Source organism: Chamaea fasciata, unplaced genomic scaffold, assembly GCF_029207755.1.
Source record: "Chamaea fasciata isolate MVZ Bird 193981 ecotype frontalis unplaced genomic scaffold, bChaFas1.0.hap1 SCAF_7, whole genome shotgun sequence".
Classification (NCBI taxonomy): Eukaryota; Metazoa; Chordata; class Aves; order Passeriformes; family Sylviidae; genus Chamaea; species Chamaea fasciata.
In genome coordinates, this window is record NW_027094092.1 from 9,576,339 (window position 1) to 9,603,447 (window position 27,109).

The 27,109-nt window shown below is 43.6% G+C and overlaps 2 protein-coding genes across 3 annotated transcripts in view; both read right to left on the reverse strand.

Annotated features, from left to right (window-relative positions):
• Nucleotides 1–3,919, reverse strand: part of SLC6A5 (solute carrier family 6 member 5) — a 31,025-nt gene extending 27,106 nt beyond the window's left edge. Inside the window, exons 1-3 of the mRNA XM_066186791.1 lie at nucleotides 3,656–3,919; nucleotides 1,845–2,354; nucleotides 729–867 (exon numbers count right to left, since the gene is read on the reverse strand). Coding sequence (XP_066042888.1) covers nucleotides 729–867; nucleotides 1,845–2,354; nucleotides 3,656–3,658 — 652 coding nt within the window. The 5' untranslated portion in view covers nucleotides 3,659–3,919. The remainder of the gene's footprint in view (nucleotides 1–728; nucleotides 868–1,844; nucleotides 2,355–3,655) is intronic.
• A 19,227-nt stretch (nucleotides 3,920–23,146) lies between these two features.
• Nucleotides 23,147–27,109, reverse strand: part of PRMT3 (protein arginine methyltransferase 3) — a 54,877-nt gene continuing 50,914 nt past the window's right edge. For both annotated transcript variants that reach the window (XM_066187502.1, XM_066187503.1), the window contains one exon: nucleotides 23,147–23,782. In XM_066187502.1, coding sequence (XP_066043599.1) covers nucleotides 23,673–23,782 — 110 coding nt within the window. In that variant the 3' untranslated portion in view covers nucleotides 23,147–23,672. The remainder of the gene's footprint in view (nucleotides 23,783–27,109) is intronic.

The window sequence follows — 27,109 nt, forward strand, 5'->3', positions numbered from 1 at the left end:
TTCCCCCAAACCTCACGAAATAACGGAATGCCTCGGCTCGGGATCAAACGTCCTCCTGCCACTATCCCGACTCGCAAGTCCCTCTTTCCCCATCCCACCTACTGCGGACCCAGCCCCGACTGTGTGTAACTGAGGCGAGGGGGGTTCCGGAGCCCTGCCTCTGGCAGCAACACGCCTCTTCATTTGCCTCCCTCTCTGGCCAGCACCAGCTGCAGGTGTTTTTAAGAAAAGCGCTACCTTTTGGGGAAATCTCGTCAGGGCTTTTCCTGCTTTCAGAGGTGACCATAAACAAACAAACAAACAAACAAAACCCACCCAACAAAACAAAACCGAAAAGAAAAAGCAAACCAAAAAATCCCACAAAACAACAAAAAAACCCCCTAACAACAAAAACAAAAAAAACCGCACACACACACAAAAAACAACAACAAAAACCCAAAATAAACAAACAAACAAAACCCTCCAAACCAAACAAAACCAAAAATAACCAAAAAAAACCAAAAAAAAAAAAAAACCAAAAAAAAAAAAAAAACCACACCACCCCCCAGGTAGATGTTTCTCCACGTGTCTGATGATGCCCCCGCACCTCGGCTCAGCCCGGGGCTGGCTGCCCGGCAATAGGGAGCCGCCGACCCCGCTCCCCTCGTGTTTCTCCCCGCCAAAAAGGCGGGGACTGGCTCAGACCCGTACGGTACTGCAGGTAGAGAGACAGGAAAAAGCCATCATACCTCCCCCATTCTTAAAGGCCAGGTACGGGAACCTCCAGACATTGCCCAGCCCCACCGCATAACCCACCATGGAGAGGATGAAATCCAGCTTGCTAGACCAGTTCCCTCGGGCTTTATTTTCATCCCCCACATCGTCTTCCTAAAAGGGGGGGAAAGTAAGAGGGAAACAGGAGGGGGGAGGAAAAAAGAGGGTGAGCAGGGAGGGGAGAGAGAGAGAGATGGGAAACCAGCCACTTTAGCAAACAAACACGGCGGTGCTGCCGGCTGCACGGGAGGGAGACCTTGCAGAAGCAAGACCCTCCCCGGCCCCCCTCCCCTGGAGCCGCTGCCAGGCCTCTCTATTATTATTATTAATAATAATAATAATAATAATAATAATAATAATAATAATAATAATTACACTAAAGAGGGGTTTAAAGCATGGCCCTCCACAGAGCGCTCGGGATGGGTCGACCGACTCCTTCCCTGGGAGTGGAAGTCCTCGGTGGCCTCTGCAGGGTCAGGACCAACCGCCGGTTCCCAGCACACCCAGGAGAAGTGAAAATCGCTTTTATCGCACGAACAGCCCCCCGCCCTCCAGGGATCACCCCGCTTCCAGGGTAAATGCGGATAGGCAGGAGGAGGGCAAGTGCAGCGTCGGGAGCGCCACCTTCCCGGCCTGGCACCATCGGCAGCGTTCCCCCGCGGGGCCCTCTTATGGGGTTGGGCTGGTTTATTTCGCCCTGGTTTTTGGGTTACAGGGTCCGGGACACGTAGACCCCGGGGGTTCGGGCAGGAGGACAAGCCTGGGGAGGGGAAGGGCAAGGCAGCCTTCACGTCTGGCGCTGGGGACAGGAGCAGACCTCATGCTGGGGCCGTGTGAGGTTGTGCACCTACAGGCACGGCTCAGGAACCAACTGGAATTACGCGGGATGCTCGCTTGTACCGCTGTTACATCATTAGCCCTGGATCCAAGACCCTCTCTCCCCTTCTTCCTTCCCTCCTCCCCGCGGCACAGCCCCATCCCCGGCCCGTCTGCACCTGATTTTAGAACTTCCACCCCAAATCTGCGCTGAGCGGCAGAGACCGCCCACCAGCCGAAGCGGGGGAAGGAAAAGCTGCGCGGAGACCACTCACCCCCTCCACTCTGCCAGGAAGAACAGAAGTGTTGCCATCTGTGCCCAGCACCACGGTGCTCTGGCTCAGGGTCACCCAGGCGTTGTTCTGCTCCAGCGTGCCCTTACCCAGGCTCAGAGCGGCGTCCCGGTCCGTGCTCTGCAGAGCGGGGATTTTGCAGTGAGGGATCGCAGCCTGCCCGGCCATCCCTGCCCCGGGGCCGGGCTTGCAGGGGAAGGTTTCCACGGATTCCCCGCGGAGGGTGGAGTTGGCTTGTACCGGGGCGCTGCTGAGCTTGCAGATCCCGACTTTGGTCCTCTCGAAATCGTTGGGTTTCGCTTCTTCGGAGGGAAGGGTTTTGCTGTGGTCCGAGAGTGACCGGGGAAGCCTGTCCGGGGCTGCCGGAGGGGCGTTCTGCGGCTCATTTTCGGGGCTGATTCTTGCAACTCCCGCACCTTCGTTGGGTCCGGGAGCCACCGCTTCAGGATTGTTCACAAGCTGCTTGCTCATATCCCTTTGACTGGCGTAATCCTAAAATGAGAACGTCACATATTTTACCAAAAAGAGAAGAAGAGGGAAAAAAAAAAAAAAAAAAAAAAAAAAAAAAAAAAAAAAGCGTTGGCACTGCGGAGATTATACGTTTTTTTTTTTTTTTTTTTTTTTTTTTTTTTGTCCTCGTGCGGGAAACGCATGCGCCAGAAAATCGGAATACAGGAGTGTTGCAGAATTTCGAGGAGCCACGGCTCGCCTGCTTGCCCTCCCATTCAACGTTATTACTCTGGGGGAAAAAAGAGTACGGTACACAAAAAAACCCCCACCCCAACCACCCAGGCCCCCCCTAAAAAAACCCCAAACAACAAACTTCAAACAAAAAACACCACGACCATCTGCAAACCCGTAATTCAAGTTTAAGTAAGTGTTTCTACAGCACTGCGCTGCCCGACCTCGTTAGATTTCACATCACGACTGTAGGATGCTCCCTTCCCTATCACCAGTGTAGAAAGATTCTTTAATTTTACGCCCCATTTCCTTTCTGTCATTCAACAATGCACATCGACTTTTTTCTTTTCTTTTTTTTTTTTTTTGTTAATATATATGAGCGAGAGACAAGCTGCCTTGTAGGAAACCGGGGATGTTAAAAAACAAGTGAAATAGTGCTGGTGAACATTTCTGAGCTGGCTGCTACGCTTCAAAGCCCGTCAGCAAGAGAGTGAAATGCAAAAAACCCCAAAAAAACAAAACAAAAAAAACCCCCCAAACGTAACCACACTGCCACGGTGGGATTAACGCCACTAACAGCATTTTTCCCCTATTCTTTTTCATATGTTTCCGACTAACATAATGCTAAAGATTTTATTTAAGCTTCCCCATATCAATAAATAGATTCCTGACGACGCTCCCACACTCATCTCTACCTTTCCCTCCAGTTCAAAAATACAATTTTAAATGTATCTTCGTTTCATACATTTATAAATGTATCTTCATTTTAATCTTCATTATTAAGCAACCTGCAGGCGAACCCTACCCTTTTCCCCCTCAGTTTAAAGTTAGCTTTGCAAATACCCTTTCTCTATTTTTCAGAGCGTCTCACAAAGCTCCTCGCCACCATTTCCGCCACAAGTTTTCTCTCCATCGTAATCCCACTCTGCCGGCACCAGGTACAAAGTCTGCATGGATTCGTTCAGGACACTAAATGAGTGCATTTTGGGGTACCACCGGTCTCCCCCGTCCCGCAGCATTCCAACCCCGTCCGCGGGAGCAGCAGCGGAGACAGCTCGCCCTCCGCTCCGCTCCTCCAGCCCTTCCCGGCACCGAAGAGACTGAGCACTTACCATGTCTTGAATAGCCACAGATGGAGCCGATAGAGGTGGAAAGAGCAGTCCAGGCAATTGACAGACTGGATTTTGCCCACTTCAGAGCAAAGCTTTCTATACTTCCTTGGGAAAGACTGGGTTTGCGTCAGTGCATAGCAAGATGCCCTTCGTGTGACATTTTCTTGATAATAAGGGTTTGATAAATCATTACCCTTGGTTTGAGATTTTAAAGCGACACGGAGAAGCCGGAGCGGCGGCTGGCTGTCACTCAGGCAGCGGCGGCATTGCGTGTTCCCTGTGACTCATGTGGGGGCTGATCACTAAACCAAAACCAGCCGGGGCACGGCAGAACTTTCCTGCCGGTAATTAGAGGGAACATGTGAGAAACACGTACTACTGCACCTAAGGCAGGAGAGAAATGGGAGCAAAAGTCCCATTTCTACTCCTCTTCCTTCTCCCTCTTAGTGCTCTTCAGCTCCCTTTATTAAAATCTGCATTTCTGCAGTTCACAGATCAGATGTTATATTAACTCGTTTATACAGGTTATCAATTTATATATCCATATACATGGATATAAAAATAAAGATATAAAAATTATCAGGTTTGTGTCTAACCACATACCTATACAAGGAGAGAGAAGTTCACTACTTATAAAGTACACAAATATATTTAAATGGTGTCTTTCTCTCGTTGCACGAAATTGCATTGTATGGTCTGTTTTTACTGTGCTTCGTGGGGGAAACGCCAATTGAATTTAAACACAATACACACAATAAAGCAAACTTCTCTTTCATCAAAGCTGGAAGAGCAGCTAAAGGGAAGCACAGATGACGGCAACAACCCTGAACACCTTTGCTAATGTTCTTCCCTCACCCATCAAGGCATTTATGTTTGATTATTGGGGGGGTGGGGGGGATGAATTATTCGTCATTAAAAGTCAGGTGTTAACCGAGAATCGTTTTTGCAACCAAGTATTTCACACCTAATCACCTCTTGCAGGTGTGATTTGTGACTTGAGGGGCTTTCTCAAAGAGATTTGTTGAGCACAAGACAGTTTTGTTCATGCTGACCAAAAAAAAAAAAAAAAAAAAAAAAAGGCGCATTGGCAAATCGGGATGCTCCCTACGCAACCTTCCCAGTTGTTCCAGCGTCAGCGACGCTGTTCATCCGCATAGACCCTGCTGGTGTGTCAGCTCGTCCGGAGAGTATTTCACATTTTAGCGTAAGCAGAGTGGAGCTTGCGCCTATGCAGGGGAGGGGAGGAGGGGGCTGAACTCGCCAGCACCACACGCGTCCCTTTTGCGTCCTTGCCTTGACGGGTTACGAGCGTTTGTTTGTGCGGACGAAGCAAATAAAAAATGGTCAGGGGCATGGGCGGTGCTGCAGAGGCGCCGGGAGCGGCCACCCCCGTCAGGGACAGCGCGGCTTTGTCCCAGCGCAGGCAGGCCCGGCTCCCCCCGGCATTGCCCGGCACTGCGGCGGTGAAAATCGCTTTTCGCCCGAAAGATCAGTCGGTGTGGCAGCTGGGAAGTGTTTTTGGCTCCCAGCAGAGCTCCAGGGCACGCCGGCAGTGCAGCTGGCGTTACCTTGGGATATTGCTTCGCACACCTGAGAGCAGGGGGGTTACATATGCCAATTGCTGCGTGCGTATACAGGTATTTTTACACACACACTGTAGATTGTTGCACGTTCCTGTCTCTAAAGTAACTTTTCTGCCTCTGCTCTGTCACGCAGAGCAGCAACCCTGTCTCGTGGGAGCTGTCCCTGCCCATGGCAGGAACGCAGTGGAGCTGGATGAACCTTAAGATTCCTTCCAAGCCAAGCCATTCCGTGACTCCACGAACTTCCCGCGGGTCTCTAGGAATCGAGGGGCTTTAGGAGTGGTGAGGAGAAGCTGGTGGTGTTTTGCAGCGTTTCCTTCTCGAGGCATCCTCCAGCCGCAGAGCGATCTGCTCGTCAGCTCAGCCGTGCTGGCCTCCAGTTCACATTAATGCCTCTAAAGGTCGAATTAAAAGCGACAAGGCAGCGGTCCAAGAGATATTTTGGTCGGGAAGGCCTCTAAACGTCTTCTAGAGTCATTGGGTTGGCTTATTTTGTTTTTTCCAAAAATTGAAAAACTCACTCTTCGCGTTCTTTCCCAAGCTATAGTTTTGATTTCTCCGTCAGCATTGAAACGTGAAATCGAAGTTACACCCCTGGAAAAAGGGAATCGATCTCCTTTACCTTCTGAAAAGTCACGAGCACCTCTCTTTCCCCTGTAGCCCAGGGAAAGCTCTGGGAGGGCACGGCCGCAGGCTCTCGCTGAGCACCGGAGCCAAGGATCCATTCTTAGACAAGAGGGAGAGCCACGGAGAAACACGGCTCGCCTTTCAAACGTTCTCCTTTGTCCTGCCCGCCCGTGGCCGGCCCTCGGGACCGCACAGCCCAGCTCCCTACGGCCCTTGCCTGCTCGCTCGCGGTTTGGGATGGAAACTCCCACTGTGGTCCAAACTCTGAGTTTGGATTTAGGGTTCTTTTCAAAACCAAACTCCCTGCAGTGTGGGGGTTCAGCGCCCCAGTAAGCAGCCGTCGGGTTCATTCAGACGATTTTTCCGAGGTCCTTGTCACCTTCCCTCCGAACGCCCGTCCCGCAGTCGAGCCACGCCGCCCGCCCCCCCCCCCCCCCCCAGCCACACGGGGTCCCAGGGATGGAAGAAAAGCAGCTTCTGCAGCTCCCACCGAACACCGCCCACCCTTCACTCCCTCCCTCAGGGCTCTGGGGGAGTCACCCACCCTCGACGTGAGACTCTGCCTGGAGGGATCCCTGTTTTCTTCCCAAAGGGAATGGCTGGGAGGGAGGGAGGGCGGCTGCTCCAGGGTCTGCAGTCTTTCCAAGAGAAGGGAAGGGAGCGCTTCTCTTCCCCTGGGGAGCCCCTCGGGAGACCTGCCAGCGGTGTCTCCCCCGGGGGAAGGGCACCACCGGCTCCCTTCGCGGCCCGCGGAGCGGACGAGCGAGCCTTAATTACTTTGTCAAAGATGAAAAATAGCAATTGATTTCTTTTTCTCCCTTCGCTGGCCATCTTCCCTCTTCCCTTCTTTGCAGATAAGCAAATACACGGACGAAGGCGGCGGAGCTGGAGCCCTGGGAGAGGATCTGGGGCTGTATCCGACCCCCGGCCCCGCAAGCTCCAAAGGTGTTCGCTGCCTCCCTCACCCCCCACCTTTCCCTCATCACAGGCACTTTCCTGGCTTTATGCCGCATTCGTGCCGTGCCTCAGTGGAAAAAAGCCAAGTCACGACAGGAGCAAACGCTGACGCCTCTCCACAATCACCCCAAACGCGCCCAGGGGCGCCCATCCAGTTTTAATCCCCGCGCTAAAACCCCCCGCCCTGGCTTCTTTATAACGGAGTTAAACATTGCAGCTATAGATGTTAAACCTTTCTCCTCCCTTCCCGCTGGAAAGTTTGCCTAAAAGGGATGGAGACAGCCGCAGCAAGAACCTGCACCCTCTTCACCTCTGGTTTCCCCCTCGGACCCAAGCCGCAGCCTTTGCGACCTCGAACGCCACCCTCTGAAGTCACAGCCTGTCCCGGGAAACAATTCCCACAGCACATTAATCCATGCACCCCGCGGGAGGCGAGCTTTCCTTCTTCCCTCCTCTCCTCGGGCTCTTCTTGTCGTTGTTGTTTTTGTGGCAGAGAAACCTCCTTCATCTGGGGTTCTCCATAGCGGACGGCCATTTACACCCTTTTCTCCCTTAAATTTAAAAGGCAAACACACATACACCAGCAAAAGTAGATGTCAATAAGCCAGACCTTGCCAAGGGGCACTTCAATTTCTTGTATTTCCCTTTCAATTCTATCTATATGCAAAAAATTGACTAGCCCTAATTTCCCTGAACAGTTTTCCCATGCAAAGAGCACATCCCCTTTCTGAAGGCAAACATTCACCTTACCAGGCTGAAATATTTTGCCTCTCTCAGTTAATTATATTCAAATAATGAAGAGACTGTAAAAATCTTTCAAGTGATAATTACCTGTTGTTTTTATCCTGTGAAATGCCTCAGGCTCATCCTGTTATTTATTAGCTCTTCTGTACACTTTCCAATTGCCTTAACTCACATAACTCACTGGATGGCCCCTAGATCTTCAGATAATCATTGAAGTCTGGTATCCTTATTATTAAAGGAATCAGTTCCCTGTAAGGTTTAACGTCCTCTCTGGAGACCACTGTAAATAACAGAATTAAAAGAAAGGGGGTTCAGGTGGGGGTAAAGCAGAAGCACCTGGAGGAAATCTCTGCACCACTGGCCAGGCATTTATGCTCCTAAAAGCTATTTCCCCCAGATATGCATGTTTCTTCATTTGTCTGGACATTTGCCCTAATCACAGGGCATTATCTCAGTATAGGACGTAATAACCGCAGCTTTGAACTTTCACTTTGCAATAGAACAGGACATTAAAAAAAACCCAAAAAGCATATATTAAAAAAAAAAGAAAAAGGTAGATGCTATTTAGAGCTTGAAATAGATTTCCATGATTTACCTGTAAGCAATCAAGTCAAGGATATTTTTTTTCTTGTCCGTAGTGAACTCTAGACTTAGCTTAGCCTTTTCACTGAACTTAACATGTCCCCCTCTTCAGGTAAAACTTCACCTGTCCTTACATCGCAAACATAAAAAATACTACATTGAGCTTTGAGCTCCTGGTCAGAAATTTGGAAAGAAAATATCACAAATATCACAAAATGAGAGAAAGTTGATTTTCCAAGCAGGTATCCTATGAGGACATCACAAGTACCCACCCCACAGACCAGATTCTAGCAGATAGCCAGTCCATTTTAGTATCTTTCCCTCTCTGCCTTATTCACTTCTGACTGTTGAGTCAAAAGGAAAAATCACAGCATTCACCTCTGTGAGAACTTTCTCCAGGGTCAGCATCATCGACTACATGGCCCCATTTAAAGAAAAAAAACCATAATAAACACAGTAATGTACCTACTTCAGTGTTTCACAAGGCAAGTCACGACAGTCATCTGGATTCTGATTGGGGAAAAAAAAACCCAAACCAGCAAACTTTAAACGTTTTCCGTGGTCTCTCATGGGAAATCCTAACTTCATTTAAGCACAGATTCTTCACATTAAATTTTTTTCCTCTTTCACTGTGAAAGGGGAAATCCCCTAGCACAGTGAAGTTGATGTGGTGATTGTCATACAGAGATAACAAAACTGTGATCCCTCTGTCAGCATGGAAAAATCCCACCCTTCATCCTGCAGAGTGTCAGTGGAAGAAACCCATTTGTCCAGGGTTAATAACCCAGGATTGGGATGTAAGGCTAAATCAGTGACAGGACTGATTTGTAGGGCATTCATAGGCAGTGAACTCTTCAGGTCCTAAGTTAAATCTAACATTATTTTGGCTGAAGAATAAATGTTAAGGACAAAGTTTCAGCTATAGCTTCTCTCACTGGGCTCTCACCTATTTGCAGGACATTAGTAATTGATGCTGTTTTACACCACAATGACACAGACTCCAAGATTCAGAAGGCTGAAAATGACTCCTTTATATTTGGGATGTGTCTCCCTTTTATACTATTTTACACAGGCCAATTTGATTGGTGAGACAAAGGCAAATCTCTTCAATCACATTGGTCAGACCAGAGGGACATCGAGAAGAAATCCCTCCTAGGAAAAGGAATGAATAACAAAGTTACAGTTACAAAAACATTTCTCCTGTTTACAGAAAATTCCCTGGGAAAAGAATTTCAGAAAACCAAAACACCTCTGGCACGGAACCAGGGCTACAGTAATGACTCCCCTTTCTGAATTGAGGTGGTCCTAGCATACTTGTAACAGCTCTGTGGGAATGTACTGGTGGAAACATTTCCAGCACTCCTCTGCAGAGGAGGGCTGCTGTTGACATTGTTTGTGGTGTTAGAACTTGTGTGGGAGTTATCTCGGGGGGCAATTCAGACTGTTTAGGGGGGAGGTCAGAGGGTAGTTTATAAATAAATGTAGTAGTAGTAGTAGTTTATAAATGAAAATACCATCTTTGGGAGTTGGTGATGAAGGTTTTACCCCTTTCTTTCTAAGGTAGGGTTTGGAAAGTTGTCTCTATGAGATTTGTTAGGGGGTTAGGTGTTTTGGGTCTAGGATTAGTGTATACAGATGCTTGTTGAATAAGTGATGAAAATGGTTGAGCTGTTTGGTTTAAAAAATAAGAGGAGAAGGGAGGAAAGTTAAATGTCATGAATGGATATTGAATGGTTTGGACAATATAGGGAGATATAGTTAGTTGTTTGATTAAATTAACAAAAAATGACAAGATAAAAGTAAACAAATGAACAAATATGGGTTTTAGGTAGAAATCCCAAGAAAGTGAAAATAAAGTAGGCATGTCCAGTGACTCAACAGAGTCCCAGTGTAAATCCAGAGAGAGCCCCTGGGCTTCCTGGGGTCTGAGCCTTGGCTGTGAGCATGCTGGGAATGCCAGCACTGTGCAGCTGGGAGCATGCCTGCAGCCCAGGAGCAGGAGACAGGGATGCAGGGCACAGCCACTTTTCAGCTCCATCACACTGTCAGATGGCTCAGAGGGGCTGTGGAGCAGCAGAGAATCTGGCTTATAGATGTACATGTGGCAGTGTCTTGAGTTGCAATGCAAGATGTATTCTATTACCATCTGTTGAAACCCGTTAAAGAGCTGTTTTTCTTTGTCTCATAACTCCAGAGGGGAGGGGGCAGGTGCCTTCTGTTAATGGGCCAGCTGTTAAAACCAGGTGGGGCAGTGTTCTTTAGCTCTTCCACCGCCCGTCCTCCCTCCAGGGGATATCTGCTGTTAATGGGCCATCGAGGCTCACTGCATGGCTGATACAATTGCATCATCCCATGGGGAGATGCTCCACCCAGGGGGAGGAGCCAAGCATTCCTACCTGGATAAAACCTGAGATTCAGAACACCAGGACAGCCTGTTTCCACTGGATTCCCAGAGGGAGACTGGACCCATCTCAGCACCACCGGACCCTTCTGAAGGGTCATCTCTGCTCCAACAGAGCCACATCTGTCACTCCAGGAGGACTTGATTGGACTGCTCCCGACACCCTGAACAAGAGGATGTCAGGTTGTGCTCTGACTCTGGTCGTGTTTTTTCTTTTTTTGTTCATTTTCTTTTTGTACTACTACATGTTATTTTTTAAATATTCCAAGTAAAGAACTGTTATTCCTATTCCCATATCTTTGCCTGAAAGCCCCTTAATTTCAAAATTATAGTAATTCAGAGGGAGGGGGTTTACATTGTCCATTCCGAGGGAGGCTCTGGCTTTTCCCTGGGCAGTCACCGGTCTTCCTAAACCAAGACAGGTTGTTACTGACAGCCCCTTCAGCTCTTTGTCAGAGCTCCATAATCCTGCAGTGCATGCACCTCGCTGAGCACAGAACCATCTCTGTGGCCCTTCAGTGCTGATCTGGTCGTGCTGGACCTGACTTGCTGCATCCCTTCAACTTTAATTCTGGAGAGACAGCTCCAACATTATTCACAATAGAAAAACTTAAATATCCTCGGGTGGTCTGTGCATTCCACTTAGGGTATTTGGTTTCAATCAAAGACATTGAATTGCTTAAAAATTGAAAAAGCAAGTTAGCCTCTACCAGTTTATGTACTGAAATCAGGTTTAAGCATTCCCTTGAGCATAAATTTCCAATTAGAATGACGCTGTTCTCCCAAGGTATGAGATTTATTGTTTAAATGATCATTTGGTTATATCCTATGCTTCATTTTCTGAAATTCTGCATGGCTTCAACAAGGAGTTCCAAATATACTTTATGCCTTGGTCATATGAAAAATCCAAGGTGATCCACTATGTTAGATAATGAAAAACCGAACTCTGTCTTCAGTGTCAAGACCATTTTCTTATCAAGATTCTCAGCTCACTCCTATTTTTGTCAGTGAAAAGGTAAGAGATGCAAAAAAACCCAAAAAAACCAACCCACAACCCATCACCAGAGGGGAATATATATATATAAACAAACTTTTACTGATATAACCAAAGGAATGCATAATTAAATAATTATCTTACAACAAAATCTCTTTATAAAAACTTCATGTATTAATACTGTCTGGATCCAGAAATATACTACAATCACACAGGTAACTTTAAATTTCTCTAATAAACAGCCATTTTGTGAAAATACAAAATTAGTTTTTAACAAAGGCAAAAAAAGTCTTAACAATACCTAAATGTGACAATTTTCCTTCACAGACGGTATATAAATCTAGGCCTGGGACATTACAATTACATTAACTCCCTAAGTGGTTTCAGAAGATAACAAGCTCTTTTAAAAAAGGTGGGAACAGGTGGCTCACTGACACAAGGGACATCTGCACAAAACCACCCAGAAAGCAAGATTTCTCTGTTCCAAACACCCCAAAACAGGCCTTCAAAGTTTCATGGATTTGTATTAATTTTTATGGTTGTTTGGGTGGGGTTATTTTTTTGTTTTGTTGTGGGGGTTTTTTTGTTTTGTTTGTTTGTGGGTTTTTTTTGTTGTTGTTGTTGGTTGGTTGGTTGGGGTTTTTTAAGTAATGTGTAAAATTTCATGCCCCTTGCTCTTCCCTACCCTAAAATAACAGCCTCAGCCTACTCCTTGCTTCCTTAGTGTTCAGCTTTTCCAGGTCTCTGCTTGTATTTGTTTAACCATACTCCCCATTCCATCTTTTCCTGAAATGTGCCCCAAGACACTTACACACCACTACCTACAAACACAAAATAATATACAACTTCTAAAGCATTTAAAGACTTTTGAATGGGGTTAGCACCAAACAGTGCTAAGTTAGATGCCTACACTCCTTAGAAATTTTAAAAATCCATCTTAATTCCAAAGCTTTACAATGAAACTTGAAATAATATTAAAAAGTTCTCCCTCTAACTTACTATTTTCGATATCTGTCTTAAAAAAAAAAAAACAACAACAAAAAAAACCAAAACAAAAAAAACTTGTAATAACATGAGCCAGAAAACTAACTGTATATTTTTAGCTTGAACTTAGCAGATTTATAAGCAAATCAGTTTACTGGGGCTCGGGGAGATGGTAGCACTATCCATTGCAACTACCAGTTTCCATATTATTTAAACTTACTCAAATATATGTCAAAACTTACATATTTGAAGCATAATTCTCATATTTTATCAATATGATTGCTGTTGTTATTGCACTCTTCATTTAATTATAGCTGTACCTTGTGAGGTTTACTTTCTCTGAATGATTTTATTCTAATGTTGGACAAGTCTTGCTTGGTGATGTGGGTTTGACAGGCACCATTGGCTTGGTGTGTGATTGATTTCCTCTCTCATGTACCTCTGCATACGTGTTCTCCATTTCAGATGCTGTAAAAGCAAAAGAATCTTAAAATTTCTGAAAGAAAATCCAAAATAGTCATAAATAGAAATTATTATACATAATATTTTTTAAGCCGTTGCGATACTTTAACCCCAACTTCCAATTATTTTCATGGGAGATACTCCTAACATTTTAATAAATGTCTCAACTAAAAAGAATAATTTAATGCACCTCTGTCCCTTGACAAGGTATGGTGCAGGGGTTGTGATAACTTCCAATCCACCTTGCAGAGTTTCTAAGGAAATAAGATACTGCATCAAATTCTTCTTTGTTGGAGCCTGCACATTTAGGACTTTGCTGAAACTTGGCAGCTGAGCATCTCTAGGTGCCCTTATTGGAGAGATGTAACTTTTTGGATTACAGCTACCAGTATGGTGGTTCATAGGGTGCCACTATGAAGAATTCCATTAGGCATTTTTATTTCCCTTCTCCTTTTCTTACTCTCTCTGTTTGAAGTGTTTTGAGACTAAACCCTCAGTTCTCTTCAAACTGATACAAAAACCTGAGAGAAGCCCTTTGTTCACACACCTGCATTGTGACAATAACATCTCCCTTACAATCATAAACTCATCCCCCTTTAATTGCAATGGGGCAGGTGGATAGAAAAGGCATTTAGTGAGATGATATCCTTTGAAGAGACTTTCTGACAGTGGAAATACTTGTTTTTCCATTCTGACACCTCATCATGGGTGTTGGGCCCAGTCAGGTGAGATGAGAGGGGTTGAGCTGCCTTCTCCCCCACTCCAGTCCCCAGCAAGGGAACAGCCATGGGGATGATGAGCCAGAGGGGCAAACCCCAGATAAGTTCTGCTCCCCAGATATCTGCAGTATAACCACCTGGACCAACTGATTACTTCAGTGTCAGCTCTCTCATCTCTTCAGTGTCGGGAGATTTTTCACTGCTTTACAGGAATTGTTACAGAACTGGCAACACAGAGAAATCTTAGATCTAGAGGATGGCTTCTGCCTCTTTCTACTCAATTTGCTCATCTTCAAGCAACACATCATTACTCAACTTTGAGCAATAACATTTAGACAGACAAATGAAATTGATTTTGATGTCTGAAGGCTTTAGCCTGGAGAATTTCACCAAACTTGGCCATCTGCTCCTTTCTCCAACTTTCTGCTGGGATTGACAATTATTAGTGGTTACTCTTCAGGCAGAGAGAGAAGTCAGCTTGGTCTGCAGCAGGCAGAGGAGCAAATTCCAGGTATCGCACAGCACTGATCCTGGGGAAAAGAAAAGAACCCCCAAGAAAGTGAAGGAGCATACAAGCACACACTTCAGCTTTGAGACAATCACAATTTGGGAGCAGGTGTGAGATACAGGGAAAGAAACAAGAAAAAAAACCAACCTAGAATCAGACTGGAAATGAATGTACAGTCCAAGGACAAGCAGTAATAAGGTCTGCAAAACAGAACTGTTTCTTCTGCAGAGATGATCTAAAAGCTACCAGCAGCTCCTGATATCAGCTGACAGAGTCAGCAGTGTTCAAACAGGGCTGATTCAGAATCTCTAATTATCTGTTTTTTTAGGCTAGCAAGGCCACCACAGCCTGTTTCAAAACTCAGATTTAGATACAACAGGCAGGAGGATTTGAACATAAGGCCTCCCCTTGGACAGTGGCAGGCAGAAAAGAGGGGCTTGTGCATGCTCAGTGTTTTTCTTTTAGTGTGATTATCACTGAACATACAAGCACAGAAAGCGCCTATGTGGAGCCAAATGGTATTAATCCCTGTGGCTTATTTATCTCTCTCAAATCCCACACAATCAGAGGGAAGCAAGCTGGAGCAAAATGTAGTCCCTGGAATGTGCTGCAGAAAGATGAAATGTCACCTGCACCATCTCTCCCCTGGCCCCTCATCAGCTCCACCTGCAAAAACCCTCCTGCAAAAACCCTCCAGGTGACAGCTCATCTCTCTCCCTTCTATTTCCATGCTTCCGAGCATGAAAAATAACTTCACAGTGTGAGCTGCAACAGGCTGCAGAGAGTGAGGATGAAAGAGAAATAAGACCTGCAGAGGCTTCTGTGAAGCACAGGAAAATGTAATAGGATCTGGTGATGTTTTCTTAAACCACACACAGCTCTAGGCTGAGGTAATTACCAAGATGCAGGTAGGTATTTTATTGCCTTTTATTAACTTTTCCTGTCACCGACACTCTTGTTACCAGCTAGGCTTTTGCATCCCTCTCCTTAATTCAGCTTCATCTCTAGAGAAATGGTAAATTACGCTTGGCTAAGGTCACCTAAGTTTTTATTCCTGATGGAAGACAGGTAGAGGTGAGACACTTTGGAAAGAGACTCTGTATTTAAAATATTTTATGCAAAAAAGCACATGACAGATCTACCCAGTGCCTCAGGCTCTCTGGTTCTCCACCACACCACCTTTCCAAAGAGACTGGTGAAATGTTCTTTAGTGCATAGCACACTTCAAACAAATCAAAGTTTGATGCTTGACCACTTCTCCTCCTCCCCAAATAACGACAGCTGCACCTATCAAACAGTGAATGCAGATGGGGAAGGAGGTTTGAAAAGATGTATTTGTACTCATCCAAGGGATCAGTACACTTCAGTGCTTTAAAAACACAGCCAGCAACATCGGAGTATGCTGAAGAGCAGATTGACTGGCAATGACCTACTGAAAACAAGGTTTATTGGTAATACATTAGCTGGCCATTCTGACTAATGGGAATGGCTTCATTTTGCTCTTAGTGCTCTAACCTGAGGTACGAACACAGGAATTTATTAAAAACATTCAAGCACAGAGTGGTCTCAGAGGAGCAATGACAGAACTCAGGGAAAGCAACCACATCCTGGCCGGCATATCAAAGAGCAGCATTTTATCAAAAACCTATATAAACTCACCTCTATGTTCTTTGAAAGGCTTTTCTCAATTCTGCAGACTGTCATGACAATCTCTTGCTGGGAATAAATCCATGTGAGCAGAGAAATGGTGGGACTGGGACAACAGCTTGGCCATTTCTTTCTTACTCCACTGACTGAAGCAAAGTTTTCAGGTGGCAACTACGAAAGCAGGCTACAGGATCACAGAACCATAGGATTGTTTGGCATGGAAGGGACCCTAAAGCTGGTACACCTTACAGCATATAAGAGTTGCTTGTTCTCTATTTTTTGCAGCTCAGAAACTTTCTATGCTCCAAACATTTCAAGGCCTAAAATTCAACTCTGTTTCAAACCTCTAAGCTTATTGCAATGCTGTGAAAGTCCTCTGCTTTTTCAGTTCCCACATCTACTCCCCTGCCAGGGACACCTTCCACTATCCCACGGTGCTCCAAGCCCCATCCAACCTGGCCTTGGACACTTCCAGGGATGGGGCATCCTCAACTTTTCTGGGCAGCCTGTGCCAGATGATGTTATAATATTGATTTTGTGGAGGTTTTCCTGCTGACAGCTCTCTCACCCACTTCCTTCAATAATGTCTCAATTACTTCAAAAATAATTAACTGTCACATGGATGAATAAATCAGGCATGAAGCATCTGATTCAGAAAAATAGTTCCGTGTGAAAACCACAAAATTCCATTAAGGGATGGACTCAGCCACAACCCTAACTCCATGGTGTATTCCTTAGCCAGACGTTGCATTTAGGTTTTAACTTAAGAATTGACCAAAACAATGGACTAAAAGTTGTTTTGAAAGCCATGAAAGATGGAGTATTTACTCCTACCCTTACACCACATCATCTGCCTGTGGGGCTTTTTTTTTGACACAGGAAGATGAGAAAAAGCATGACATCTTTTAAATATTAAAATATAGATCAACCTGTTCTGAAGAAATGACATTCAGGAAGCCTGTTTTAAAAGAAGCAATCTTAAATTATCTTTCATTTACGGAACCATAAAGGAGGTTGCCTTCAGGTTTTTGAGGAGCTTGCAATCAGAAAGGCAAACTTTTGTAAAAATTATATATAAATCTCAGTTTCATCACTGCAATAAAAGAAAAAGAAAATTAAAATCCCATGTCACTTCAGAATATTTTGATCAGAGCTGAATAGTTTGATAATTAAAGGAGCTTGTCACTTTTACCTCAATATCCTCTGGTTTTGACAACATTAAATGACCTTGGTTAACCAAACCCCCTGTCCTTCCATTTTCCTCAGCTGGCAGTGTGCTCCCTGCTGTGGTTTGCTGTCATTTTCAAAGGATGTTGGTTTGTTCCAGGTGAGAAGTTAAAAAGATTGGCAATACCTGTGCCCACTAGGCTGCTCAGTCCAGGTCACCTGGCTCCCTAAAGGAGGTCAAAGTCACTGCGAACCAATGGTAACAGCATTATTTCTACTTCTGGGGACACCACATAACATCTGTTATTTTCTCAGCCAAATCCATTCTGGGGTCTCCACAAACACAAGGGCTGTGACTGTTCTAAAGGCACAATGCTCCCAAAATTAACACCAGTGCATGTACTAGTATGAGGCAAGAAACTTTGCACCGCTTTTTCTCCTCAGTGCAAGGCTTTGTGTTAATTCCCAAGCAAGCAGTACAGCACAGTTTAACATCTGAGTCACAGAGAAGTCCTCCTCCTCCTCATATCCAATTTTCCAGTTGAGTAGCCTTTGTTCCAAGAATGTCCAGTGCTGTGACAGGAGTCAATATTATTAAGAAATTCCCTCTTTTCAGCGCTCCTCTCTTTGCATAACCCATAAGGTTAAATCAAAATTCAATTCTACTTACTGGATCCTACTCGTATTTCAGGCTTAATTACCTAAACCGTCATTACCCAAAGTGGATCAGCATTCCTTCAAGGGATCTTCTTGTGCCCCCCAGGACCTTTGGTCTTCTGGTGTGCCTCCCACCAACTCACTTTTCTGCCTGTCACCCCAGAGCTCTTTCTTTCATCCAGGCAGTCTGCAACACTCAGGGAAACAGAAGCAAAAGCTAAATTCTTAGCAAGATTGACTTTATCGTGAAAAGTGCTGCAAACAGAGGGTGATGGTTCCAAAGAATGAAGCTAATGTGTAATAATCTGTTTGGGCAATACCGGGTGAGCTCTGTCAATGTTACATTTTATTTGTTTATTTAGTTTATTTTTAATTCTAGTCTGTGAATATCACCTGCTTAAGTGGTAAGCAAATTAAGCCAGGTGCAGTGATCCCAAGAGGAGCACACTTGGCACAGATAATATTCTGGTAGGACTGGCATTATGTCCAGAAGGGTTTTCACCAGTCGTAATTTGCCAGATGTGGGTATCCTCTAAGCACTTGAATCATCCACACCTTGTTCCTCACTGCACATTACTCTGGGGTGCAGATGTGATCTCTCTCAGCTAATGTAAGTCACTTTGGAAAAATTCATCCCTTCTTTTGTGTCATGTATCAAGAAGCCAGAAATGTAAGGAAAAAAAACCCTGAAAAAATGGGTATCCCCCCTTCACCCATTTTTCCTTGGGAGAAAACAGAATAACTTGAAAAGCCTCTGAAATCACCATGTGAAGGGAGATTACTTTAGCATCTGCCAGTTGAATCCAAGGAGAATAATTCTATTTGGGTTGTAGTTCTTACTTGTGAAAGGCTAACTTCAGCCAGTTTGCTTTCCATGGGACATATTTGCTCTCACTCTGTTTGCACTGATTTTTTGAGTAGTACCCAAGTGGAAAATAGAATTAACATGTTGAGTAAGCTTTATTCCTCTTTAATTTGTTATCGCTGTCATTAAGAGTCTTTTATTTTACTTTGGTTAATTATTAGAGGAACAGCAATAGAAATGTTATAAATCCAGAAATCAATGGTTTCATGGTAGGAGTTTTTCCATGGGATGTGTGAGACCTTTCCATTCACCACGGAGGAGTTCAGAGAGCGCTGGAGCCTGGAGGCATCAGGAATTCAGTAACACGAGTAACACCCTTGCCATTCAGAAAGGGATAGAAATGAAGTTTCTATTTTGATATACGGGAATTTGCAAAGCAGATAAAAAATCTGAGCCAATAGGTGGGCACCAGGGAACAGACATTTAAACATTATGGTGAGGTGCTGAAAAAGCATCAGCTTTTAAAATATCCTATTAATAATTCCTGTGTGCATGGTACCTCACCAGCAGAAAAAGATACTAGGTGGTACCTCACCTTCTGTCTTAGCTGCTCAACAATACTGTTAAATTGGTATTTACTAATACCACTTTCCCCGTGAAGTTAATTATTGACCTATGAATTTAATATAAGGTCAAAAATTATATCAAACAGTATGTGTTTGAACTTTAACTAAACTGGGAACACTGAACCATCTTCAGGTTTCTGTCCAGTTATAGAAAAGCAATTCAAACTGGACGTTTTCTACACCTATTTAATCACGTTAAGTCCTTCTGCAAATTTTTCTGCAGTGCTCGTAACATTAAAAGCCAGATTTTCCCTTTAATTTCCCTTTCCATGTAATAAGGTACTTGTCTTTTAATGAGATGTCACTACTTCACCAGCTTTAACATCTGTCAATGCCTGGATAAACAAAATAATGTTAAACATCTTTGCCATTCCTTTCAAAGCTTGTGTATTCAGATACATGCCCATGGCTTTATTTTTGGTTGCCTTTGAAAACTCCTAAATGCCATTACTATGCAGTTAATCCACACAGTAAAAGGAGAAGAAAATTGCACTTCTAAACCTGGTTTCCAAAATTAAAATCATTGCTTTGGTCTTCACACAAGCCTTTACTTTCAATCCTTGATCTCCCACCTCCCTCTCCTACCTTTTCTAGCCAGCCATGGCCAGGTTGTGTCATTCCACAAACCTCGGGGAAGACACACTGCTGCAATTTTTCTTTCAGATAATTTAAACCAGGGACAGAAAATGCTAAGAGTCATTACTGTTGGGAACTTCAGGCACTATTAAACAGAGAGCAGAGAAGCATCCTTGAAATAAAACTCTTCAAACCATGCTAGCAGCCTACATTTTTAGTTAGAAGCTGTATCTCCCAAACCAGCTCTCCGAATCCTCTGTAGAACTTTATTGGAAATTGAGGCTTTGCTTTTCCCTGGATCACAGAAGCTGGATCTGTCTCATTACAGCACACCTCACAGGACAGAATTTAGAAGGTCAAACTGAGGTGTACACACAAAAATCCTATTAAGAGACCTCAGCATGGTGCTCACTGAAGAGTCATTCAGTAACCAAGGACCAGAAGCTTCCAAGTTTGTCAGTCTTGCTTAGCTGCTCTCTGATGGGTAGAAGCAGCAAGATAATTTTACAGCTCAGCTAAACATTTAAAAGCACTGCAGAAGACAAGATTAAAAAGAAAAACAACAAAACCCAACGTATCATTAGCATCTAAATAAGAAGCAGAGCTGTGAGCATCCGTACGATTTTCAGGTGGGTGATTTATCTTCAAGTACAGACTTGGGGCACAGATCTGCAAGTAGAAGGTGGGCCAACCTTCAGGTTTTATCTGAATATTAAAAGAACTTCTATGAATCACTGCTCAGTCTTAACTCCTCTGACTTAGGGCTAAGTATAATGCAAATTGCTTCAGCATGAATTGAGACTGATAACCGCTGGTTAAGGACACTCCTTGAGAAAAAGGTTAACTATGGGATTAAAGATTAAAAGCTTCTGTCCAAGCAATATTCATCAGAAGTGCTGGACTTCATTATTACACATGGCAAAAACATACTTTCAAAAAAAAAAAAACCCTGAACCCCCCAAACCCACTCCCATATACAAACTTACATGACACTGCTAATACCTACCATGCAGGTTCCCTGGTTTTGCAAATGAAGACACTTTTCCAATAAATTTGTAATTGCTACCTGTAATTTGGGTCAGGCAAATTTTATCCTCTTGGAAAACAGACATGCCTCTACCCCCCACGTATTCATTTGCCCTTTGTTGAGTGTAATTTTCACAAAATGAATTTATGAGGTGAACTAAGGGTGCTAAATTTTCTGATGCCAAAGGAAAGGCTTTGTTTAGGCATGAAATTACACATTAAGGAAGGTATCATAATTCCACCTTGTATTTCTTCACGCATCTGACAACCGACCTGAAATTACAAATCGTATTTATTTTTTCTTTATATCCTCCTAGATAAGCATCACAGACCCAATCAAGTTTTTTTATGTGCTCTGGCAGTTCTCCATTAGCAACAACAACTTATTCATACATTTCAAGGCCTGTGACAACCCTTTGTCTGTATCTGTCTTCTTGCATCTGCATCCCCTTTCTGCTGTGCCTGCAAATCAAGCATGCTCTGAGCAGCATTGGTGGCTGAGGCAAGGATTAGATTTGTACCGGGGTGGTTGCATCTCCCAGGAATCAGCTGCACATTCAACATTTCAAATGAAAGGATCAGGGAGAAGACGAGTAGCCTAGGATGGGACAGATCAGGTCATCAGAAATAAGGGAACGCTGTCAGGGCACATTAGAAGTTCAAACAAAATGGAAACCAACAAAAAACCCGAGAGGAGGAAAAACCCAGAAGTCAGAGACAAGAGATGCTCTGGGAAGGAGCCAGCAGCAAACAGCTCTGTGGGTCATGTCAGACCAGAATCCTGAGGTGGAGAGGGAGCAGTGGAGAGCAGCAGCCACCAGTGGGGTTTGCTTCTGCATCAAAACCTGCATCTGTCCACAGCAGCACCAGGGAAGGACAGGGAGGAATAGGGGAAAACAGACCTCTAACAGAGGCAGGTAACTAAATGCCTCATTTGAATTTCAAAGTTACTGAGATATAACCCATAAGATTTATAATTTTGATACTGCTTAATCAAGGAAAAGGAAAAAAAAAAGATTTTGTCACACAAGACATTGTAGCTAAAGAAATAAAACCTGTGAGGTAAATTTAGATGAGCTGGTATAACAGACAAATGCTGTCAGATGATAAGTGAAATTCAGGCTGTCTACAACTTGATTTTTTCTTTCTGTTCTCAATACAGGAGCACACACTGAAGTAATACATTTGGGTCTGAAATTGTGACTACCCCAATTGTTAAAAAATATTTTAAAATTTGATACATCAATGACTGATGAACAAGTTGTTCATACCACACGGAGAAAGAAATGTTTCCATGAACTATGCAGAATATCAGCCATTTCCACACTATTTTGTTTATTTATTTATCTTTAATTCAGCTACAGACTATTTGCATCTTTGGCCACAGTGACCATGTTCCTCAGAATAAAGGATAACATTTGTATGAAGGATTATTATCTCTCACTGGACAATTTCAAGGGCATATTCTACTCCAAACAGTTACTTCCTACTTTTCTGCCTCAGATTCAATCACTAGAGTCCCTTTAAGTGAGTATTTATTGATCCTATTTCCTACAATATTTAATTCTTAGAGTTACAATAAGGAAACGTAAATAACTGATTGTGCTGTCAGATGAATCCCATACTATTCAACTGCTAGACTGGAAAAAAAACCCCTATAATTGATGGGTTATTTCCACAGGATGCTGTGAGACAGTCACCATTGGATTAATGTCCACTTGTGTGCTTGAAGTTCTTTGAAAATCCAGTGCCTTTATTAAATGACTCTCCTCAGGCTTTACAATACTGCAAGTCTTTTCTGAACATTTTCCTTCTGGTTAGATGATACCAATATCCAAAATGGATATATGTCACCAAGCTAGACAAGCGTTAGCAGCTCACTGAGACTCACACGTTTACCACTGTAGAGCATTCCCACTTCTCAGATACTACTGGGAAATAAAATTTGCATCTTTTTTTTCTGTGTGTGCAATTGTCTAATTTTATTAAGTTTTTTATAGTAAAGCCTATCGTGAAAATAGATGGGATTTAAGAATTGTGTGCAGTCTCACTTGCATAAACTGAGGGATTTAACATCAGTACCTGAGCATTCCTGTTACGTGAGCTGAGCTCCTGAACATCCACATGTTAATCAGGACATTTAAGGAGCCTAAAGGGAATAAAAATGAATACCTACGTGCACCCCCCCTCCCAAGAACAGTCAACCCTTGGGTGTCCAGTGTTTCTGTAAGAACCCAAACCAAACCCACCCTTCCAGCAACTGCTTTTGTTTGTTGTGTTTTTCCTAAAGCTGCTAAGACACACACTTCCATCCACCTCTGCCCCAACAGGTTAGTAGAGAAAAATCTGTAGGCACAAATAAATGAGCTATTGCAGGAAAGAAAGAATTTCCAATTACACAGAACACGAGCAAAGCAGCAACTGCATTATATATCACACTGGGTTCATTTATTTAGACAAATGTAACTGAAACGTGTACAACTTTAAAACTGCAGAAGTGTAGTAAAAAACCCATTTTTGTTGCTGTAATCTTGCAGTTGGAATTCCAAAATTATTCCCATTGGGATTTTCCAGCTACTGCTGAGCTACACTGACACATGATTTAGCTGTGTCTTTCATAAAAAAATACTATATAAGGATTTTGCCAGTGGAAGAATAAAACGTTATTGAGAGATCATATTTATTGTTCCTTACAGCAAGACTTCAGGCTCATTTTTTTCTCACCCAGCAGTCTCAGGTAACCCAAACCCATCTTTCTTGCTTGCCTCACACCACGTGAAGCAGCAGAATCTGATTTTCTCGTAAATCTCAGTTCTAGGCAACTTTTCCATATTCCTGTGTGTGCACACACACAAACCCAAGAGTTTACCATTTTTTTTGATATTTCAGAACAGTTATCAGCAGCCCAATGCAGCATTTGAATTTGAACCCCTCCCAGACAGGGGCAGAGTTTCACTGAAGGCTGTAGGCCTGCTGTGTGTCCTTCACTGAGAGGGTGATGAAGAGGGATCGCGGATCCTTCCTGTTTTTGCGGACTGTGATCTTTCCTCTCAGGGCCTCTCCTGAAAAAATAAGAAGGGAATTGCTCTGGTTACAGTATTGAATCACTCACAGTAACAGCAAAGATGCATTGCATCCATGTTGCATGAGAAGCTGTTCCCAATTAATCAGAATTTTGAAAGTCTACAAAAGTTTTAAGTTTTTGGAGCTCTTGACAACAAACCTAAGCCAAATCAACTGCAGTTAAACCTGGAGAGGTGCTGAGTTGCGGCTGATGCTTCATTTCTCAGAGGTTCACCCAAATTACTGATATGTCAAATATTTCACTTGTGGCTGGGGAAAAGCACTCTACCCCTTGGATATATTCACCATCTTGGACTAAAACCATGTAGCCACAACAGCCTATTCCCTTCCTGCTGAATAGGCCATGTGCTCTGTATTTGCACCGCATTTTATTTAAGTTCTGACTGGGTGATTTTTTTTTTTTTTATCTGGCAGGAAACTGCCACAGAAATCTTTGTGGCATTTCAAGTAGATACATTATTAATTGCAGGTTTTGTTTTACAAAGTGTCAGTGTCGTAAGGGTTGACAGATATGTCCTCCAGTTACACCCAGGGCAAATGCTTTTACACAGAAGAAAAAACCTAATCTCAATTTCTTTTCACTCCTTACTAAGACCTTTCATTTAAGGACTATTTGTAAATTAGGAACATACAACTCACAAAACATAGACAGACACATTTGCGAATGTGCACATTTAGGAAGACCACTGGTGAGCCACCTCACCCCACCATTTTAAACCCAGAAGAGCTACATCCTCACAGATGATTCTGCTGAGCACATCACAGCAGGCCATGATGCCCATCCACAGCAGGAAGTTCCCTGCTACTCTTCCATCAGGCCCCACTCATCTTCACTGCTCACACCAGCCACATCCACTGCTGCTACTTTTCTATCTCACTGGATGAGAAGTATTTTTCCAGCTGTTCATTACTCACTGTGATTTTAAGAGCCACTGTTAGTATCTTTCAAAGCTTTCTTATTGCAAAAATGAAAACAAATAGCAATTTCCAAACTAAGTGGGTTTCAAATTCAGGAAGCATTTTGAAGGTCTCCATTTTGGCACAATTCTCAGTTGCATTCACAAATAGTAAACTGACAGAAAGTCCAAATTATAAATGCAGGACATTTTGTTAAAGGTTGCAGTACCAATATCAAAGAAGGCTTATCAGCAAGAATGACTGTAATATCAAGGATCAGAAGAAAAAATATTTTTGATATTTTGGGGTTTTTTTTCATCATGTAACAGTTAGCTGGAGATTCCACTACAACTCCCGTGCAGCTTTGTTGTTAGGAATCAAAAGACTGACATAACACAATGCAATTTGCAGAGAATTGTGAAAACGGTTTCACAGATTATTCAGAGACAGATTTGCCAGACAGAAGGACAAGATAAAGAAAAAAGGGCATCATTGACTCACTCCAGCTAGGAAATTTAACCTGATTTGAACACACAGATTTTCAAAACTGCTTCAAAATGACCTATTTATTTTAACATCCTGTGATAACAATTCAGTAAGACTAAAGAGCCTCTGAGAACTAAAATTCCATGATTTCAATTAATCCACACTTCCGTCTTCCCATTTAAAACATTAATACAAAACAATAAAACAAATGAAGCAAAAACTTAAACATCATTTCACAAATAGCTGACTTCATAGAACAGAACCCTCAGATTCTGTTTGTAAAGACAGTTAAGGAAACAAAGCATTCCATTCATTTTTTCCCCCAGCTATTCCTTATGCTGTAACCACACTAAATGTGCTTTTCCGAGGGCAGAAGCAGACAACAGCAGTAACCGAAAGGCAGTTCTGAACAATTAATCAATGCCATGGAGATAGAAAATGACGGATGCTTTCCCCCACTCTCTGTCCTAGGAGCTGCCTGGAGGAAGCTGTCTCTGGGACTCAGCTGCATCACCTTGCTCTTATCACGCTCAGCTGAATGCAAGCAAACCACCCAGTGCCACTGCAGTTTGATTAGGACAAAACTGAATCCATTACCATCCTCTCCCCGTGTTTTTATTATCCCCTGGGGAGGCTTGAAATTTTCCCCCAAAAGGAAAAAGGCGAAGAATTCAGGAGAAGTGCTGTGTATATCTGGCTAGTCCAGGAAAAAAGACATCCCTGTGTCCATACTGACCCCCTCTCACAGAATGCAAGGCTGACTGCAGGCTCTGCAGTCCCTGTGCTCTGGACACTCGAACCAGTTCATTTTGGTTCTGAGTTTTACCACCAGTAAACTGTAAGCAGTTTCATCTGTCACTTATCATATAATACAATCACACACGGGGCCAGCCCGAGGTCTGAGAGCCAAGGTATCTCTCAGTGCAGAGATCCTCCATCACGAAGAGTGTTCAGGCCTAACAAATCATGGTTTTTCAGTCCATAAAGGATTTGATCAAACCCAAAGATTCTACAGAGACCCTTGCATGCATATCCAAAACATCCACTTAAAAGCTTGGAATGACTCATGGCAATGAGCTTGTAATGTGAGAAACTACCCTGCCTTCCAATCCAAGTTGGTGTCTCCTTCCTCTTTGATCCCAAAAAAGACTCAAAGAGTTACCAAAGGCAGTCAGCAATCAAAGTCTTTCAGGTTTCCTTCTTTTCTTCCCCTGGAAGAGTTTTATGAAGCTAACAGTGGGACAAGTAAGAACACAGTACTCAAACCATTATTTATTCTGAACACCAATAAAATTTAAGAATCTTATGAAAGAGCTCACTGGAGTTGTTTCAGAGAGCTACTAGAAAACTGCAGTGGGCTTTGGGCTAAACACATTTAACCTACTGAACTGCTGGTGAAAAGTACTTTTAGAAGTCCCCTACAATGTAAAGAACCACTGAGTGTGTTTGTGCCTTCCCAGTCACAAACCAGGATTTGATACTGCTCCGCACAACAAGGTTGTCCTTGCTGGAAGCTGACAATTTAACGATCTAGTTTAATTAACTGGACCCACTATCTAATGCAAAACTGAGTTCCAGCATGCAACAGAAAAAACAGCAAGTCTCAGAAGCATTACTCTGGGCAGAAAGTGGTTTCCATATACCACCTATTTTCTGCCAATGGAAAACAAGAGAAGACTGAAACAGTGTGCGGTGGGACCAAGAGCATTTCCCTTAACCTCAGGAACTTATCCTTAATCTTCCCATTCATCCTCTTAAACTGCAGGCACCTGCAGCTGTGCACAGACTGCTGCCTTCCCCTCTGGCCACTTCTACTGAATCTCCAACCCAGTGTGATCCAACAAGCAGCTTCTGTTTGGAGCAGCAGCCACTGCTTTTTTGGTATCTGTGATACCCTTCTTCTAGGCTGGCTACTTTTATCA